The 19,752-nt window shown below is 51.8% G+C and overlaps 5 protein-coding genes across 5 annotated transcripts; 4 read left to right on the top strand and 1 right to left on the bottom strand.

The window, feature by feature from the left end:
• Positions 1-1,091: 1,091 nt before the first annotated feature.
• VTN31DRAFT_5512 (uncharacterized protein) lies at positions 1,092-4,440 on the bottom strand (the record flags this gene model as incomplete). The annotated part of the gene is made up of 7 exons (XM_069406020.1): positions 1,092-1,117; positions 1,171-1,455; positions 1,509-1,630; positions 1,688-2,243; positions 2,301-3,893; positions 3,949-4,288; positions 4,354-4,440. 7 exons carry the CDS (start codon positions 4,438-4,440, stop codon positions 1,092-1,094), a joined length of 3,009 nt encoding a protein of 1,002 aa, XP_069259669.1.
• A 1,379-nt stretch (positions 4,441-5,819) lies between these two features.
• Positions 5,820-6,755, top strand: VTN31DRAFT_5511 (uncharacterized protein; the record flags this gene model as incomplete). Its single annotated transcript, XM_069406019.1, has 4 exons — positions 5,820-5,870; positions 5,930-6,086; positions 6,150-6,586; positions 6,642-6,755. The coding sequence occupies 4 exons, from the start codon at positions 5,820-5,822 to the stop codon at positions 6,753-6,755; spliced, it is 759 nt and encodes a 252-aa protein (XP_069259668.1).
• A 4,130-nt stretch (positions 6,756-10,885) lies between these two features.
• Positions 10,886-11,326, top strand: VTN31DRAFT_5510 (uncharacterized protein; the record flags this gene model as incomplete). The annotated part of the gene is made up of 2 exons (XM_069406018.1): positions 10,886-10,912; positions 10,955-11,326. The coding sequence occupies 2 exons, from the start codon at positions 10,886-10,888 to the stop codon at positions 11,324-11,326; spliced, it is 399 nt and encodes a 132-aa protein (XP_069259667.1).
• Positions 11,327-12,164: 838 nt separating this feature from the next.
• VTN31DRAFT_5509 (uncharacterized protein) lies at positions 12,165-14,041 on the top strand (the record flags this gene model as incomplete). Its single annotated transcript, XM_069406016.1, has 4 exons — positions 12,165-12,351; positions 12,410-13,640; positions 13,695-13,905; positions 13,955-14,041. 4 exons carry the CDS (start codon positions 12,165-12,167, stop codon positions 14,039-14,041), a joined length of 1,716 nt encoding a protein of 571 aa, XP_069259666.1.
• Positions 14,042-14,944: 903 nt separating this feature from the next.
• VTN31DRAFT_5508 (uncharacterized protein) lies at positions 14,945-19,721 on the top strand (the record flags this gene model as incomplete). Its single annotated transcript, XM_069406015.1, has 2 exons — positions 14,945-19,539; positions 19,601-19,721. The coding sequence occupies 2 exons, from the start codon at positions 14,945-14,947 to the stop codon at positions 19,719-19,721; spliced, it is 4,716 nt and encodes a 1,571-aa protein (XP_069259665.1).
• Between the last annotated feature and the right edge of the window lie 31 nt (positions 19,722-19,752).

The following is a 19,752-nucleotide window of genomic DNA, read 5'->3' as shown; positions in this document are numbered from 1 at the left end:
GTTCTTTCACAGAGGATCAATACGGCAACGCAATGTAATTACCAGCGCCAGACGTCGAGCCGCAATGGGCGCACTTTTGCTTTGTCTGCACTCACGCTGGACTATGAAAACAAACTGGCGGATTTTTTCGCCAATTTCTCAAGATTCTTCTTCCTCTGTCAGACCTACTTAAGGAGTCCAGCGAAAAAGATGACCTCGTCTTCCTTTCTCTTCCTCTTCACATCGCCTCGCGCTCAGTATCTGCTACTCGAGTATTCATAACCAACGCTCCGTCCACCAGCGATCAACGATTGCTTGCTTCATCGTGTGTCACCTCACCAACTTCAAGACGGCGATTAGCAACTCCTCAAGGTAAGCAGCCTCACGAAGCCCCCTACAGCATCATCAGAACTTGCTTCTCGACCTTGATAACATTGCACACTAACCCACGAGTGAAGTACAGCGCGACTTAGACACCAAGTCAAGACATCAACATAAAAGACGAGACATCGCCAACATGTTCTACTTCACTTGCGGACACGTCCTGGATTCCGACACGAGCACGCTGCCCAAAAACTGGGACAAGCTGGGCGTGAAGCCTCAGAACCCACTGATTCCCGTCCCCTGCAAGGAGTGTAGCCAGGAAATCATCGACAGACATGTGATATACTTTGCGTATCGCCAACAGCTCGCCGATATCGAGGAAGTGAGAAAAGTGGTGGCTGGTCGCAACGACGTATCCATCGAAGTTCATCGAGATGACGAAGCATGGATGGAATCTGTGAGAGCAAAAGTCGCTGCCACGGCCGAGTTCCAGGACATACTCCAGGGACTCGTGGCTCAGTTTGTCACTCGGTGGGGAACGAAGCCTCAGATCCCCGAATACTAATTATCGATTCTCTGGAGAACGAATGAATGCGAAGTTGAAATGTTGGCAGATTGGTCTTGTTGAATCAGTAGTAATGTACCGTGATGCAGATCATCCTCCAGTTCCCAAGTTTCCGGATTGTTTAATAATATCACACATAAGTCGTTTCTGGCATGCGCACAGGTGGAGTTTGTCAAATCCCATAATGTGCATAATCATTACAGGTAGAGAATTATCATCATAATCACAAGCCAAACTTAGCCCCCAAAGCTAGTACTCTTGATCAGCGGATGTTTTATAGCTCATTGTCGTGTTTGACTTACCTCCGAATACAGCCTTTCGCTTCTGGTTCTGAACAAATTTACTCACATCGTTGGCAAAGCTGCTGCTGCTCTCTTCCAATCTGTTCATTGTATCGCCCATGATGTTCAGTTTTTCTGTCCGTTCTTGGACCTGTCGTTGCATGGATGCCCAGTAGCTCTCTTCGTTGTGGCCAGTTGAGCCCTGCGTCGAGGTACGGCTTTCGCGCATTGCTTTGCGCCGCTCGCGCTCCTCCTGTCTCATTTGCTCAAGCATCTGCTTCGACGGCGGTCGATCCGGCCCGCTAACTGCGAGATAATCAGGACACCACTCTTGATTAAACCCAAGCACCAATACTTACTCAGAAGTTCCATGTCAGCAGGCGACACATATTGAGTACCTGCAATCCATTGCACTGTAGAGATAGTTGGGCGAGGTGGAATGGCAGCCTCTGGATTAAAAAGGAGGTCTTCAGAAGGTGATCTAGAACCATAGTCAGCGTATTTGTATCCAAAAAACGCACCTCATGACGCCACATACAGCTCAGTACCTGCACCCCAAACGCTCAAAACAGCGATCTCTGAGGGCCCCACCCAACCAACAAAGTCACCAGAGGCAGATATCAATGCCTCTGGCAATCGCCGGACGTCCAGGACGTTTCCAATTGGTGCACAGCCAATCTCTTTGAGGCCAGGGATTGAATAGGCCCGCACATTGCCATCCCCAAAGGCACCAATGAGACTGGTTCCGCGGCCTGCAGTTCGGACAACAGCCGCAGAATCGCAAAGAAAATCATCCCACGTCTTTGATGCTCCTTTGTTTGTCGCTGGCTTGAAGATACGGCATCCTGACAGTGAAATGGCCACAACAACCCCATGCACCTTAGTGCCATTTCTGAGTCCAGACACAGCTGCCTGGCTCGCGTATGCCAGATCACCCGTCTCCGCATCAATGGGATAGATGCCAATGACCCTATCCTCGACAGACACTGCTCCAGCGAAAGACGCCGTGTATGTGCTACTGCTTCCCGGCACGATCTTGAAGGTAGCGAGATTTCCGCGATTTGTTCCGACAAAACAGCAAATGCTCGAATAGTCTGTTTAGATGTCAGCATGTACAACTGAGTATCTTCGCACCTTAGTGATATACATACCATCTCCTTCTACGGTCAAGACACCAAATTCAATGGAGGTCGGCCACTCAGCTGCTCTTGGTCCGTCATCTTGAGACCGACTCTTGCGAAAGCTGCTCCGTTTGTTGGCTGTTTTAATAAATTCATGGATGTCGGCGTTGTATATGACTTGAGGGCCCCGGAGGTCAATGATCGCCAGGCTGCCTTCTTCGAAACCCACGGCGACAAAGCCAACGTCACTATTCTTGACCGCCGTAATGGGTCCATTCTGCATCTCTAACAGGACAGCAGGGAGTAGCCCATCCTTCAGATACGGGTCAGACCGGTGCAAGATGTTTGTCAACTTGCCGGGACCTTCGTTTCTTCCTGGAGGCTGCTCCTGTCCCGCGAATTGGTTCCGTCCCCAACGGAAAATGACCAGCTCGCCGCTTCGAAGGCCCACGGATAGTTCCCCGGAAGCACCAGAAAAGGACATTTCGGTGACTTCGATGGCCCCAGTGTGAGCAACTGCCCGAGCTAGATCCGCTTGGACCACGTCAACATTCTCAATCTCATCATTTTGACCAGCGTCCCACAGTCGGACCACTCCATCCGCATGTGCAGTGACGATAATGTTTCGATCTTCGAAGCGTTTCATTGGTTTCTTCGCTTGGGCGCCGCCTTGGAGGAACTTGGGGCCTTGAGCTCGCCGTTCCTTTAATCCAAGCCAGTTTGATCGGCTCACTGGAGCCATGATCATCTTTGTCACGAAAGGATGGACGAAGAAAAGCGAGGGATGGAGCATGTTCGTCGGGGAAATGGGATGTCCACTCGGAAAGCTCAAAGTGATCAACTCTCCCGAAGACAACAGTGCAATAACAGCGATGGGATCTTGGGCACCGGCAAAGTACGGGGACGAACGCGGAATGAGGCAGAAATCAACAACTTCCGCACCTGGCGGGATTGCCAAATTCATCCGGCGACGAGGGGATTCAAAGTACTTGGCCAAAATTTGCCATGACGATGTTTGGTAATTCGGGGTCGGGCCCAGATCCAGGAAGGTCAAACTCTTGTCGGGATCGTTGGAAGGACGACCGCCAGCAATCAAGAGCCCCGTGTCGTCTGGATTCTCCTTCGCACACCAGGCGACTTGGAATATGGGGTCCTTGACAGCGAATGTGCCTGGTGCAGACCCTGGGCTCTCTGGTCGATGTCCGGGTTGGTTGACATTGACCCTGTCAATGGTCCGAGCCATCACTAGACGCCCATCCTTCGGGTCCCAGAAGGCGAGACTGGTATCCTCGTGCACAGTGAGGATGAAGGTGTTGCTTGGGTGCCAAACGGCTTTTGTTAACCGCGGCCGGCGCACCTCGCGGGAGAGTGTTGGATCTGAATCACCTCCAGGAGCACCGGCGGGAACTTCATATTCAAAATACTTCTGGACCACATTCTGTTTGAATGAGAAAACTACTGCCCCTTCTGGATAGCCGATCAACAGTTTCCCGACGTCTCTAGGTGCCAGAGCCAATGACACGACCGGTGTCATCCGCTTCTGCGGAAACTTCTCCGCCCATAGATTTGGTAACTTGAAGGGCGTCAAGATCTCCCGGTCCAGATCGTACGCAATAGTCTCACCTGTGCATCGAGTCAGAGAAGAGAGCCGGAAAAGAAGTGCTCGTTAGAAACTCACCATTTTGCAGTCCCAGGAAAACATAGTCCAAAAAAGGATCTGTCATCACGGCTGACACATAGCTAGGTGGAGCGTAGGACGCCTGCATCTTTCTCGTCTCCAGCGAGAAGATGCAGAGTTCATTTCTTGTGTCCACGCTGACCAGTTTGTCGGCGCAGAATTGTAAATGCTTGACAGATGCCTTCCGAGGCAGCTGAAAGGTGACGGACACACGCCGTTGTCCAAACACATAGATCTGGCCGGTGCCGTCCTGCGTATCATCGGTTCCCACGGCGAGTAAAGACTGGACGGGGTCGTAGGCTATCGTAGTGATGCGAGAGTTGATGCCATACCGTGCAAACTAACCACTCGGTGTGAGTCTCAACCACATGAAGAGAATCGGGACCCGGAAGACCGCTTACGTACATCATCAAGAGCGAACAGTTCTGGTATGAGGCCCTCGGACAGATCCTTCTGAATGCCCGACTGCTTGCCTCGAAGGAGATGCGCCATGGTTGGCAGCTCCCACAAAAGGACGAAGCCAGAGTGTACAGTGGGATAGCAGAGAGTTCCGTTGATCTATCTTCTTTTCCTTTGCTTCAAGTTTCTTGAAACTTATGTTGTTTGATTTTCCTTCGGATCGAGCTTCGTCATTCTTCCCCACCAGGGCTCGACATGCTTCCCGAATCCGACAGCCGATTGGTGGACGCGACGCGGATACCCCTCCATCTGCTCTACGCTTGACCAACTTGGGATTAGGATGGCAGCCATCCAGATGATGTACATCCGCATCGCCGGTATATACATAGGTACTTTCAACTTCTTCAAGGAATGCTTAACGCTACGAGAACAACGTCGGAGATGGGCCAACTCCAAATGTACTCATAGAGCATAAACTCCTGTTCAATGGACGGAGTACCTACCAGGTAGTTAAGTACATGATGTAACTCTTTCTGCGACGGGGACTGCTCAGAGCTGAATACATTCTTCCTACGGAGTACTCTTAGTTACTTGCCTTGGCAGACAATGGAGGATAAACTGCCCTACGATTTGCTTCTTTTCATGTCTCTGCATTTCTGCAAGCTCTAATCGGCCATATCATGCAAAGATGCAAAAGGTACGGTGAGTATCCGTAGTCCTCGTATGAATTCCTATTCCAGTATAGCGCAGAAGAGGTACTGCATTCATCAAGCTATGTATCAACGATAATTACCTCATATGGTATGGAGCCTTGGGCAAGCCTGGATTCTGAAATACATGTACGGGTTGCACTTTGCAGCTCATAGTCTACCTCTAGCTTGCTCCAGCCACAACCTAGTGGTGGCACCTCAAGCCCTGACAACAACGTACCTTACTGACCCCAGGACAAGGTCTTCGGCCGAGTTAAGAGTTGCTTTACCGGGTGGAAAAATTGCTGGCTCAGAGTAAGCACGACAGCCACAGTTACTCTCATCGCACCAACGTTGGCCCGTGTCCCAAAACTCCCAATCCTTCAGTCCCGTCCATTATCAGCACTTTGGAGAACAATTGAATCTTACAACTGTATCACTACCGGATCCAAGGCTGTCACTGGACCATTGACAGCTCTAATTTTGGAGCAGTCATCCCACGGTGCCCATGCTCTCGTTGTCGTAACCTGGGCTTCTTTGGACGAGTAGTTATAAGTTCGAATTCTCTCATCCCAAATGTCAGACAGCGGGCAGAACGCGAAACGGAAGCTGGAGGGTCCGTCGACGGATAGGTCTCCACGAGTACCGAAGGTGTGCCTTGTCTCTTGATCCGGGCGCTGAAGCACTGACGACATCCAGGGCGGTCAAAAACACCGGGATTCCAAAGCCGGTGGCCGAGTCATCATCGAGAGTGGCGATGCTGGCGTCTTCGTGACATGTGACATGGGAAAAGAAAACAAGTGCATTGCCGAAGCCCTAGATCTGTTCTCTTCAGTATGTACCTTCCAGAATTATCTAGGCGAGAATCAAGCCGACTGACTCGCCGCACTTAGAGAGTCGAAAGTGCAGAGTCGTCCGCAGGAACGGAGAACTCACCAGATGGGGGAGAGGAGGACATCGAGGCCCAGATCAAGAAAGAGGTGGAAGGGCTGCAACCGAAGTCGTCCGCTTCCCGCTTATTTCAACCTATCAAATTGGACATTCCCTGCAGTAAGCCGCTCGTGAATTTTTGAAGCATGCTCGCATCGGTCATCCTTGTTGACTTGTACCAAGTGGTATTCATCCGGGTTGACAAGTCGATTGACCCGGTAAAGCTAGTCCACGACCTATGCGCTGAAGCAAAAGCACATCCGGAGCAGAAGCAATGCCGTTGGGTGCGGCGGATGACTCCAGTGTCTCTCGTCCGGAAAACCCTGTCGGTTGAGCTGTCAGAATTCGCTAAGACAGTGCTCGGGCCGCATTTCCACTCGGGGGGTGGGTCCAAGAAGGTTCGTTATCGTCTCAAATCACAGTGCTCGCACGCGCCAAAGCGAGAAGGGCACTATCAGACTGACAGCTCGCTTGGACAGTTCGCAATCCGACCCACAATCACCAATAACAACAAATTCTCGAGAGACACGATCATCAAGACGGTGGCTAGTGTAGTTGGGCGCGAGCATTCTGTCGATCTGAAACATTATGATCTGTTGATCATTGTGCTTGTTATTCAAGTGAGCCTCACCCGAGTCTGTTGCGCCGACTTTTTGCTGATGGTAGTCTCTCAAGAATGTCATTGGGATGAGTGTCGTCGGCAGCGACTATGACGACCTTAAACGCTACAACCTGGCTGAACTCTATCGCCCTGCCCCGAAAGCGTCCACAGCTCCTGCCTCCGAATGACAGCAGTGCCACCCACGTTTCCATTCGAATACGTTTACCGCTCCGGACTCCTGTACGAGCTACGACATGACGACTATTGCGAACTTTGGATACAATGGTTTCGTCCTTGAGTGATTTTCGGTCTCTAGATGATCTAGCACTGAGCAAGAGAGCCATGTAACCAGTTGACTACTATGAGTACATGGATCTTAAGTCCCATTCGCCAAAGGTTAGGGCTGATTGGGGGATGGTGGATGCCGAAAGTATCATTCGTCGTCCAATGATGCCCACTTTGGTGTGTGCGCAGTCGCATACCTAAGAATCACCCCAAATTCCTATCATCTAGGTAGCGGAGAATTATGATGCTCAACATCATTGCCCTCCTTTCGCTGGACTCCATACTAGCTTTGAGATTCAATGACGATGTTCATGAACCCGATATCGATGAACGGCAGGAGCTGCGGGGTCATAAATACCGAGTACTTGGGGGAATCACATCGATGCTGAAGCACTATCGCCTCACAAGGAATCCACATAATCGATCTGATGAGCCCTCTAGGAACACGCTGCTGAAGCCAGCCATGAGAAAGCTTTTTGGATTTTGCACCTGACATCGAACAAAACTATCTATAATCAAACACAGCAGTTCTGGGGTGTCAGCGAATGAGGCTGGGTTTGGAAAGAGTAATGGAGCAGGAAAGTGAATTGGTGTTTTTTCAGTATATGGAAGGGGTAGATGAAAAAAACACTCCCGGCTTCTTTGACATTCCTGACAGAATCACCCTTGGCAGCTAGAATTAAACGACAAAGAGACAGCAACTGTTGCTTGTGCAATGGCGCCGTCGGAAGAACACGAGGTCGCCGCAGAATCTTCGGCATCTGCTCGGCCTTTAGTCCTGAGATTTATGAGACTTCTCAGCAACTCGAGATACTGCTTAACTGCCGGCCTCTCCGGCGAGGACGGAAGAATGCAACCAGACCAACAATTTCCCCAAGAGGATTCCCCAGAGGGCGGAGCAGGGACTGGCCGACAGTGTTGCTGGAAGTGCCGACTAAGTGATATGAGAAAATCCTACACCAAATATAGGAGACTGGCCTTGACAAGCCAACGGGGTGGTTCGGATGGTCACACCATCACACTACAAATCGACAGACGAACCCCCAAGACCACCATCGAGAAATAAGCTTGAAACGGTGCTGTTAGCGATGGGCAGCCAAATCTAGAGCAATACTCCGTACCTCTGTTTTCAACACAACAAACGCAATGGCACTGTCGTTGTACGTGGTGCTCTCATCTCGTCACATAACTCCGTAAGCTTTGAAGATATGCCCACTCGGCCAGTCGAGAAGAGAACGACATCGAACCTGGTTTTGGGAAAGCAGAAAACTCTATGCGGTTTACAAGAATACTGTACTGTTTGGATATAGGATCTTGATTCCCAGAACGACAATTGCATCCTCGATCGATAAGGCAACAAGGCAAATCGCTCCCGAGAGCTCCGAGCTGGCAAGAACTGAAGATTTGGAAAACCGATCATGACATCGGGGATCGGGCACAAGTCTTCCGACTTTCGAGGGAAGACTGACTTGCTGTTGCCTGGGCCTGGCAGAATACTTCTTACAGGTTTTGTTGGTTCGGGATTCGAGAACTTGAGTTGTAACATAAGCGTTGCCGATTGCAGGGAGGGAATAGTCGTGCACTGTATACGTAAGTACCTACGGTATATATGATTAACTTATTTTGACTGACTTTTTTGCTAACACGGCAATCCCTTTACTATTTTAGGTAAAGCCAACCTAACTATGAGGAGTTAGTGCGCAAATTCCGCTTCTCAAGCGATTGCTAAATCTGATTTGGTAGAGTACGTCGATATGAACTTCAAATCCGAACCCCTTATTCAAAATTGAGCTTGTTCGACCAATAGTAAGAAGACAGTCGTTTTAGCAGATAAATTCTCCATAACTACTCCGGACTCCGTACTGGAAGTGGCTCTGAAGTCCGAACCCAGCACAAGGGACTTGTAACTTAAGCTGTGTTGGAGACTCGATAATGACTGAAGATCAGTCCCGAAATGCTCACAATACAATCTCCCCAGTCGCATCAATTGTTCCTGAATTGATCAATTCTGTCACCCTGTTACCGCTGCGAGGGAGCGAGGGTCGCAATCCATGACAACGTCATAGGTACGCCTCGGTCCGATCGGTTGAACTGTTCCGTCTCGCCTAAATGGCCTGTTGATTGGCCAGCAACAAGCGAGACTTTTATGCTCCAAGCCTTCAGCAGTGGAAAGTCTTTCCCCATCACCAACCATCACCAAGTCTCTGGCAGACTGGCAGCGTGGTTTGAGGCCTCAACAGTCTCGACCTGAGAGGCAAAAATAGGCTCGCTTGATCTGGCGGCCGCTCCTCATCCCTCGCCAAAGTTCGTCTACCATCGTCTGACTTTCGGCTGCTTACCCGAATGTCGTCGATTGTGCCGAACCTCCTTGGCCACCGCCAACCAGTCATGGCCAAGCCATTTCCAGCTATCGCAGCTATCCCAATGGGCTCATGTATATGATTGTATGTTTGTAAATCCGCCAGGCCGGTGAGCTGTCGGCGGCCAGAACGGGTAAGACGGCTGCTCCAACACCGCGTCAGCACGTCTATCCGAGGCGAGGCGACAATCCCCATGTAGCGCATTCTACTGGTTCTGACTCGCGAGTAACCATGAGAATGGCATCAAATGTTAACGGAGTCACTGCCGGTTTGGAACCTGTCAGTCAATTACGAGTCCAATCTCGGATCGCCTGACTCTCTCTGGAACCCGACTTTTATACATTATCTTGGTTCGGATGCCGTTTCCAGATTCTTCCAATGTATTTAAATATCTGAACTACTACGGAGTATAGAGCTGTGAATTGTATCAACGGCAGTTCGAGTTCTACTACGTTTACATTTGCCCGAGAGTTTCCAAGTGTATTCCTGCTCAATGGGTTGGACACGAAGAGATGCCTTTCCTTTGCAGGGACGCCGGTGAACGCCATGATACTATGAAATCTTCACAGAATGTCGAGCTCTCAATCAACAATTCACTCCAGCAAGTGGTACGATCGATTTTTCCGCCCACGATTCGTGTCCAACACGCGCAAAGCCTGGGAGATGGCACTCATTCTTTGCGCATTCTCAAGTTGTCCAACGATGAGCAGCTCATCCTGAAAGCTTCACCACCATCCGGCGTCCCATTGCTGCGAAGGGAGCGTCATTCCTTGGAGACCGAGGTTCTCGCGCTCTCGTTACTGGGCCAAAGCGCGACTCCATGCATTCCTCGATTGCATTATTATTCCCTTCAGAAGAGCTGCCTAGGGTCTGGCTTCTTGCTCCGACAGTACGTGCAAGGAAAGTCATTGCGTGACCTAGGACCCTCTCTTTCCGACGAAGATCGTGCCAAAATCGACAGGCGTTTGGGTTCTTTGGTCCAAACCATCGGCGAACAGACGTCGCCCAAATTCGGCACGCTGGATAAAGTCGCAGCGGGTGCAGGCACCCATTCATGGCGTTCGGCGTTTCTTGGTCTCTTTGAAGAACTTCTTCATGACGCGGAGGATAGGTTTATACATTTGCCCTACGGGGTTATTCGGCAACAGATTTTGCGACTGGCCCCTGCATTGGATTCGGTCACGGTTTCCCGGTTGGTGGTTGTCGATCTCGGCCGGCAATCCCAGGTGATTCTGGACCCGGACTCGAAGGAACTCAACGCGATAGTGGACCTCGAAAGTGCAATCTGGGGTGACATACTTATGACCGATGTCTTTGAGTCCCCATCAGAAGCCCTCCTAACAGGATTTGGGTCAACAGTACTGAAAACCCCATCGGCGGCGCCGCGTCTTCTTCTGTGAGTTAGCCGGTTGTCATTGCCGAATCTCGTGCTTGAGAATCTCTTTCGACTGACAAACTCAGGTATTCTTGCTACCGACAAGTATACACAATCACCGAATCATGTTATCACAACACCAACCACGAAGGGGAACTGCAGGCCCGAAGACGATTGATTGAGGTTTTGAAAGAGATGTGTCGATACTGAGTCTGAGTTTCAGCGGTGAAAGCCGAGCCACAGGGCTCTGCGTCACAATCAAGACTGCGAAATACGTTCATGAACCAGTTGTGTCATCATGGGAGTTCTAATTGGGAATTCATGTGTTAATTAGATAGATCAGCGGCAGGTTGTAATAATTACTAAGTATTCTGACGGACGGCAAGCGGGGCGCCGGAAACGGCTCCCATTGCTCACCGTCCTGCCGTCGCCGACCGCCTGCCCCTCACGGTCATCCCATTACCCGGAACGGCATAGCGCTTACTACGTTCGGCCTAGCGCCCTCTTCGCTCCCGTCTCGCCGCTTTTGCCCGTCCGCTCGCTGCCCCAACACCATCTATATAACCCCGACCCTTCGCCCTCGACCGGACACGCACTTTCTCTTCCCAATTTTGTTGGGGACCCATCTCCGGCCCCGAGAACGCAACCCGCCGTGTTCATCCGGGGAGCATTCAGACAGAGAAACGCGTACTTTCAGGTCAGGTGGGAAACGGCTCTCGCCGTCTTGAAGGGTCTTTAATCATCCGGTTAAGGACATCATCCCGTGCAGCGACCTCGGCCCATTCGCGTGCTGACAAGCTGTGTCGGTGCGTTATCAACCACATCATGATGGGACGTCGATGACCAACGAATTCATGTGGGTTAACAGCTTTCAAACTCGCCACACAAAGCCTCAACTCCCTCGAGAGTTAACTGACTGCGGGTTAATGAAGAATGGAACCTGGAGAATAGTGGGATGTAGTTTCTGATTTGTACAACTTCATCATTTACGCGCTTATGGTTACTTTGAATTGTCAACTTCTCGTTTTCGGTTTTGTGACCTGGTGTTTTTTTGTCCGCTCCTGTTGCGCCCACTCATGGGTCAAATCGAGCAGAAATTAGAAGGTACCTTGGTATGTACATAATGTAATGGCTGAATAATAACTGGTCAAAACTTGAAGAGCTGATCGGATCATTTTGGCGGCGTTTTTGGAGGTTTTGTTCAAATCTCAGAGGTTGTGTTTCCGTGCTGGCACCGTTTCCTTGTTGCGTCAATATTCTACTCGTGCCCGCACCCCCTATCTATACTTACTCTCACTCCCTTCGTGAACTTCGAACCTGCTTTGAGATAATGCACAGTAACCTCAACTGACGTACTTTAAAGAGCACATCTACAGCAAACATCCGATTGGCACGTGCACGTACGACTTAGTCATAGGTAGACGTCAACATGCAACAGGGATCAATCATGACATCATGGTCAATCATCCGGACTTTATATCCCAACCAGTTTGGCCACCAACTCGCCATGTATTATTGAATGCAACATCGTTTTACTTTTCCCCCGCAGCAAAAAGGAAATATCGCGATATTACGCCATGTCGGATATAGTCACCAGGGAATTGAAAGATCCTATCTCGGTCGTCGAGTACCTTTACCGCCGACTGTACGAGGTTGGCGTGCGCTCCGTACACGGTGTTCCTGGCGATTATAACCTCGTAGCGCTCGACTCGCTGGGGAAATGTGGCCTGAGCTGGGTGGGGAACTGCAGTGAGCTCAATGCCGGTACGTGAAACTAGACAACGATGCCCGGAACGTAAGATTGACCGGATTCTGTTTGCAGGATATGCCGCCGACGGATATGCCCGAGTAAACGGCATTGCCGCGCTGATCACCACGTTTGGTGTGGGCGAGCTCTCTGCTCTGAATGCCATCGCAGGATCGTATTCCGAGTACGTCCCTGTGGTGCATATTGTCGGCCAGCCGAACACGGCATCCCAGCGTGATGGCATGCTGCTTCACCATACGCTCGGTAACGGAGATTTTAATGTCTTTGTGAACATGAACGCCGGTATCTCGTGCGCGGTGGCCAAGCTGAATGATGCCCGCGAGGCTGCCACTTACATTGACGATGCGATCAGAGAGTGCTGGATCCGCAGCAGACCAGTGTATATTGCGCTTCCGACGGACATTGTTGATCAAAAGGTCGAAGGAGAGCGGCTGAAGACCCCAATTGATCTCAGCCGGCCTCCGAATGACCCGGAGAAAGAAGATTACGTGGTAGAGGTCGTGCTGCGATATCTGAAAAACGCCAAGAAGCCTGTCATTCTCGTCGATGCCTGCGCTATTCGACATCGTGTTCTTGAGGAAGTCCAGGACTTGATAGCAGCTTCGGGTCTCCCAACATTTGTTGCGCCGATGGGTAAGGGAGCGGTGGATGAAACACAGCCCAATTTCGGAGGAGTCTACGCAGGAGACGGGTCCAATCCGGGAGTGCGAGAAGTCGTCGAATCGTCAGACCTCATTTTGAGTATCGGCGCCATCAAATCTGATTTCAATACCGCTGGGTTCACGTATCGCATCGGACAACTGAATACGATAGACTTCCACAGCACTTTTGTGAGAGTACGGTATTCAGAATATCCCAATATCAACATGAAGGGCGTCCTTCGAAAGGTTATTCAGAAAATGGGGAAGCTGACTGCGGAACCCACTCCCCCAATTTCCAACAGAGTTCCGAGCGAGGAACGAGATTCCTCCCATACAATCATCACTCATGACTGGTTGTGGCCTACTGTCGGTCAATGGCTTCAGGAGGAGGACATCATCATCACGGAAACCGGCACAGCGAACTTTGGTGTGTGGCACACTCGATTCCCCAAGGGCGTCACTGCGATTAGCCAGGTGCTCTGGGGAAGCATCGGGTACTCCGTTGGAGCCTGTCAAGGCGCTGCATTGGCAGTCGAGGACCAGGGAAGAGACAGGCGCACCATCCTCTTTGTCGGGGATGGTAGCTTGCAGTTCACTGTACAGGAAATCAGCACAATGCTCAGGCGAGGACTCACACCCATCATGTAAGTGTCACTACAAGACGCCCGACTTCTTCAACAGTCTGACTGGCCATGCAGATTCGTGATCTGCAACGAGGGGTACACAATTGAGCGATACATCCATGGGTGGACTGAAGAGTACAATGACATCCAGCAATGGAGCTTCGTGGACATCCCGTCAACGTTCGGAGGCCGCAAGGAGCAATTTGACACCCACAGAGTCAAAACGCGGCATGAATTGACTCAGTTATTTGCGAACAAAGCATTCTCTTCGGCCTCGCGTCTTCAGGTGAGTCATCCGTTTCTTCTTCTCAAGGTCTCTTGCCTAACGCATGCAGATCGTGGAGGTGTACATGCCACGGGAGGATGCCCCGTCTGCTCTGAAAAAGACCACGGAGGCAGCAAAGAGTAGAGCGCGGGAATGATGGATAAACTCATGCTCTTTGGAAGATAGGGAAGACAGGGCGGGAATAATAGGCCCCAGAGAGTTTCGGGACACCGACAATTTTATGACAAGAGGAAGAGTTCCGATTTGAGCCATACAGTACGAGTACTCGTAGTCCCCTCTGCGATATTTTCGTAACTTTTGATTTAGTTACCTACGTAGGTTATATTCGTCATGTGATTTTAATTGGCCGAATGTCACGTGATCATACCCGGATTGTCAGGGTGGCCGAAGGTTTCAGAAATTCAAAGCCAGAGACAGGAGCTGTCGACTGCCGAATTGGCTGGTTTAGTTCAGATGAGACTTTTTCGGGTCATATCCCTACTCCAGACGCGGAGCTGAGCTCCCAGCTTGCTGTAAACAGAGCCAGGAGACCAGGGCATGAAGTTAGCGTTGAGGCCGACACCTGGACGTTGGCGGAGCGGAGCGCATTAGCCAGATCCCTGCGCCCATCGAGTCCAACAGAGCATCCTGAATTCAAGCATCTTCATTTTCGAGTCAGTGACCAGCACTCGATGACCTGCAATAACTCGTACCGCGGGCTTGATCAGTGACCATTGCTTCTACCAGTTATTCAGACTTCGGTCCTCTTTCGCCGCGGCTCCTCAGGCACAACTCGTTTCACTTGTCTCCCTACCCCGATAAAAATTGCGAAATCCAGTGTCGCCCACGCATCTGTGGCACCGCACCGTTTAGACGGTCGATTGCCAGGCGTCAGCGTCGGTGTGCTGCCGCAGCTCAGATTTGCTCTAGGTCATCGAGGCCATCGGAGGTGGATTTGAGATGGTAGGAATGGATTGAGATGGCGGCCTGGCTTTCCTGGATGGCATACTTGGTGGATTAGCTGCTGTGAGCTCTCAGTTTGTGAGCACCTCTAGCTACTATGGACGGCCAGCGACAGTCATATATCCCCCCACCTCCTCCCATCTCGCAGTCGACTCAATCGCACATTATTCCTCTTCCTCCGCCGCCGCCACGTATCCCGTCTTCCCAATCGCACGGAGTGGTCCCTCCACCGCCGCCTGGTCCGCCGCCGAATTCTAGTTTCGGAGTCAACCCAGCATGGCAGAATTGGGCAAGGCACGGAATACCTCAAGGTTTCCCTCCGCCGCCTCCACCACCTCCATCGTTGCTCTCAGGGAGTCAGTCCCAGCTGGGATATGGCCGCCAATCCGCACCCTTGTCAATTCCAATCTCATCTGCAACGACTGAACAGCCCCTTACTTCGGCCACGTATATCCCTGTCGGAGAGACTTTTGGGCCTGGGGTCGGTATCCCACCTCCTTACGATCCTGCTTACAATCCTGCAGCCGCGGAGCGCCTACGGACGGCATCTGACTCGGGACTCACGGACAATTCAAACAAGCGAGATGGGGGCGTTCCTGCTACTCCATCACGAAACATTCCCGCATCTCTACTCCCGGCTGGTAGTCATGACGTCGGATCATCTGCAGCAGCATCCAGCTCTACACCCGCTCACTCCATGCCCAATTCCGGCTCCGGCAATGACGTTGCGGGGTCCCAATCCCATTCCGACCCTGCTGTGCAGTGGCCGCTTGAGCGCGTTGTTAGCTGGCTTGCCCGAAATGGATTTTCGAAGGAATGGCAAGAGACATTCAAGACTTTGGAGATCGAGGGAGCCGATTTTCTGGAGCTAGGACAGGGAGCTAACGGCAGGGGCAATCTGGGGAAGATGCACCAGGTTGTGTATCCGCAACTCGAGAAGGAGTGTCAGAAGAGCGGAGTCGCCTGGAATCAAAGTCGCGAGCGGGAAGAGGGCAAGCGTATGCGGAAGCTCATTCGGCAAATCAATGATGATGACAGCATGGATCAGCCAGCGCCGGCTCAGACACGCCGTGAATCTCAGTCGTATCTTACAAGTGCCTCGACAGAAGGCGGACTAGAAGGTTCTCCGAACTTAGGGCAGGATCCTGGATTGGCATCGCACGATAACAACGCCGCTAGCCAACATCCCGCTCATCGACATGGGCCGCCGGCCGCAAATAGGCACAGCAACATCCAGATGCGCTCCGTAACCGCTCCAGTGACCTTGAGGTCCGATCATAGCCAATCAGATGTCGATGGTGCTGATGGTTTCAACCTCCCTCGATCGGATTACTCTCGGAATGTGCTTGCAGGCCTGGATGACTTGCGCAGGCAGAGTCCAACAACGGGTGACCCAGTACCTTTTCCGTCCCCATCCCTTCGTCCATACGATGATAGCCCATTGAGTGGAAGTCCTGCTGCCCAGCACGCTGTGCCAGCACACCCTGGTCTTACATCGTCGTCCATGGGTGATCTCAGTATCCCCGGCAAAGCCGATCATTCTAGGGGCCATAGCACCGACTCTTCCATTGGCCGAAGTGCCACCCCACGATTTTATGAGGGTCGCAAGCAGGGATCTGATGTCAATCGTCCCGCCACCCAGGAGTCGCGCGACCGAGAAGGAAAGGGTCTGCTGGGGTTCTTCCGGAAAAAGGCCAAAACCAATGATTCTTCTCATCCATCACCGGAGGAGCAGTGCCTGGAGTCACCCACGAGCCCCATCAGCGTGCGTCAATCTGCGAACAGTCCATTTGCAAGGCCAGCATATAACAGCAGCGACTTATCGTTGACGGACCGCCCGCTATCAGCTTCCTTTTCCGACTACGAAAGAAGTTCTGGGAAGAGACGGTCAGCGTCAAGGAATCGCCGATATGTCTTCGTCACTTACGATGGTTGGAACTATCGTTTGGTTGACATTACCGATGTTGAAACAGCGGAAAGCATGCGCGCCGTCATGTGCCGGAATCTGGGGATTGGCGACTGGTCCAGTGCGCAAATTTACAGCATTGAACCAGGGCAGGTGGACCTCGATGATCCTCTGAATGATTCGATGCTTGTGCAAACATTGCGGCCTCGTTCGGATCCATTTGGTACTTTGCGATTTTTCTTCATTCGGGGTAACTTCGAGCCAGGCATAACGGGCCTGGGAGTTTCATGGCCTGAGAAACACGTCCAGTCCCCGATCTCTGGCCATCAGGTGCATCGAAAACCCTTGGACGAAGAAGCCCAGGCTAGGGTGGCTGCCCACGGATTTGGGAGACCGGCCTCACCGCATGGATCGCGCCAGACACCAAAAGCAAGTTCGACTGGCCAGCAACCCAGTACGACATCATCCTCGGAGAAGACTCCAGATGATGCCAATTACGATGCGGATCTCATCGCGCGACATGAGGAGTACAAACGTGAGGTTGAGCGTAAACAGCAAGCTTACCTCAGGTCCAAACAGGCTCAGCAGCAGCATCAGCCAATACGCAATGACAATTCCCACAACGACGTTGCCATCAGGAGCAAGGGCGTCATCGACTTTGATGCGCGTCGCAGCTCTCCGTTCGAGGACAGGAGACAACATGACAATCTCGTGCCACTCCGCAAGCCTCCGTCAGCACCAACCGAGTCGACCACGCTCACCAAGGTCAATTCTCTTAGCAAAAAGACGGCCGATCGCGGTCGTGATCAGCGAACTGCTGCTCGGCAGAAACAGCGGTCGAATCTTGCAGAGAGTGGAAATGACAGCAAGAAGCCTCCTCTCAGTCCAAAGCTGGGCAATGGGATCATGTCAGCTGTCGCCAGTGCTGGGCAAATGGCATCCTCTATCGCCACGCCAAGTGGCTCATTCTCATTCACGTCTCAATCCACTCCTAGTCCCGGCGACACAGAATCGAGTGCTGGAAAGACCCCCACCAGCGCTTCCGCCTCCTCATCAACTGCGCCCTCGTCAACTGCACCCGCGCCATCATCACCTTCGCAGAACCGCAAGTCTTCAGGGCCGGAATACGAATTTGTGGACCCGAAGGTGTCATTCGACACCAGCAAGACCGCACAAGCAACGTCGGATGACGAGGATTCGGATGATGGCCTCTTTGCCATCCCCCTGTCAACGAACAGAAACCAATCAAATGACAAGGGCAAAGGCCCGGAAACGTCTGAAGCATCATCACCCGAATTACAGCGCACGCAAAAGCCATCTTTGACCCTGAAAACACCAGGGCGCCATAACAAAGGCTTGTCGGTGTCATTCAAGTCCCCGAACGCGAGCGATCAAGGGACCGAAGACTGGCATGTTCCGAGTTCTGGCCCGGACGGGCGGGCAAGCCACGGAGACAAATCTAAGCAAGAGACAAAAGTTCCCTTCTCAATGCAGTCGTCTGATGACGAATGGGAAATGCGGAGGGACTCGTTCGCCAGGGATGATATTTGGGCTAGCAGACCTCCAGTGGATGGCGTCATTGACAACTTGGATGAGTTCTTTCCCGGTATTGATTTGGACGAGCCGTATCTGGAGCCGACTGCAGGACCGCCCTCTCCGACGGGGCCCGAAAGCTCGGGTCTTTCACAAGTATCTCAGTCTCAAGACACCGGAGGGTCAGAATCAAATGAGTCGACAGTCAGGCCGAACGTCGCTCAGCGCAATGTTAATCGTTCTGGCGGATTGAACCGAATGAAGTCCATCCGAGAAGTCGCAAAAGGGGCGCAGCAGGTCAATCGGAACCGCAGCGTCCACAATTCGTCCAACGCAAGGTCTGGCGACATTCTCCGTCGCAAGAGCACAAAGATGTTCGGCGCGAAGATTATGCAGATCAGTCCCAAGCCTGGCAGTCGCTTGAGTGAACTGGACCCGGTTCGTGCGACAGGCAATAAGCAGGACAACGTCCCACAACGACAACCAACGTTCCGTATCATCCGTGGCCAACTTATTGGCAAGGGCACTTACGGCAGAGTATACATGGGCATCAACGCCGAGACGGGCGAGGTCCTAGCTGTGAAACAAGTGGAAATCAATCCTCGAGTCGCAGGCCAGGACAAGGACCGTATCAAGGAAATGGTGGCTGCGATGAACCATGAGATCGACACCATGCAGCATCTCGAGCATCCGAATATCGTCCAGTATCTAGGGTGCGAACGAGCTGAGTTCTCCATCTCCATCTACCTCGAATATATTTCGGGTGGCTCAATCGGCAGCTGTCTCCGAAAGCATGGCAAATTCGAGGAACCCGTGGTGAAATCGTTGACACGGCAAACGCTAAGTGGTCTCGCCTATCTGCATGATCAGGGCATCCTGCATCGGGATCTCAAGGCAGACAATATCCTTCTAGATCTAGACGGGACCTGCAAGATTTCCGACTTCGGCATCTCCAAAAAGTCGGACAACATCTACGGCAATGACGCCTCGAACTCGATGCAAGGGTCTATCTTCTGGATGGCTCCCGAAGTGGTGCAATCACAGGGTCAAGGATACAGTGCCAAGGTGGACATCTGGTCCCTAGGCTGTGTGGTACTGGAGATGTTTGCTGGGCGCCGGCCGTGGAGCAAGGAAGAGGCCATTGGCGCTATCTTCAAGCTCGGCAGTCTGAGTCAAGCGCCACCGATCCCGGACGATGTGTCGATGAACATCAGCCCTGCGGCGCTGGCGTTTATGTACGATTGCTTTACAATGTAAGCTACCATTCTTCCATCTCCTCTTGGCTCACAGTATTCTAACCATACTGTCTTAAAGCGATGCGGGTGACCGACCTACGGCGGGTACGCTGTTGAATCAGCACCCGTTCTGCGAACCTGATCCAAATTTCAAGTTCGAAGAGACAGAGCTGTATGCAAAGATTCGTGACGTGCTATGATCGTCTGTTTTTTTTTTTTTTCTTTTGTCTG

The sequence above is a fragment of the Thermomyces dupontii genome (assembly GCF_041956625.1).
Source record: "Thermomyces dupontii strain NRRL 2155 unplaced genomic scaffold VTN31scaffold_5, whole genome shotgun sequence".
Classification (NCBI taxonomy): Eukaryota; Fungi; Ascomycota; class Eurotiomycetes; order Eurotiales; family Trichocomaceae; genus Thermomyces; species Thermomyces dupontii.
The sequence above is the reverse complement of the archived record's forward strand: the minus strand, read 5'-3'. Positions and strand labels throughout refer to the sequence as shown.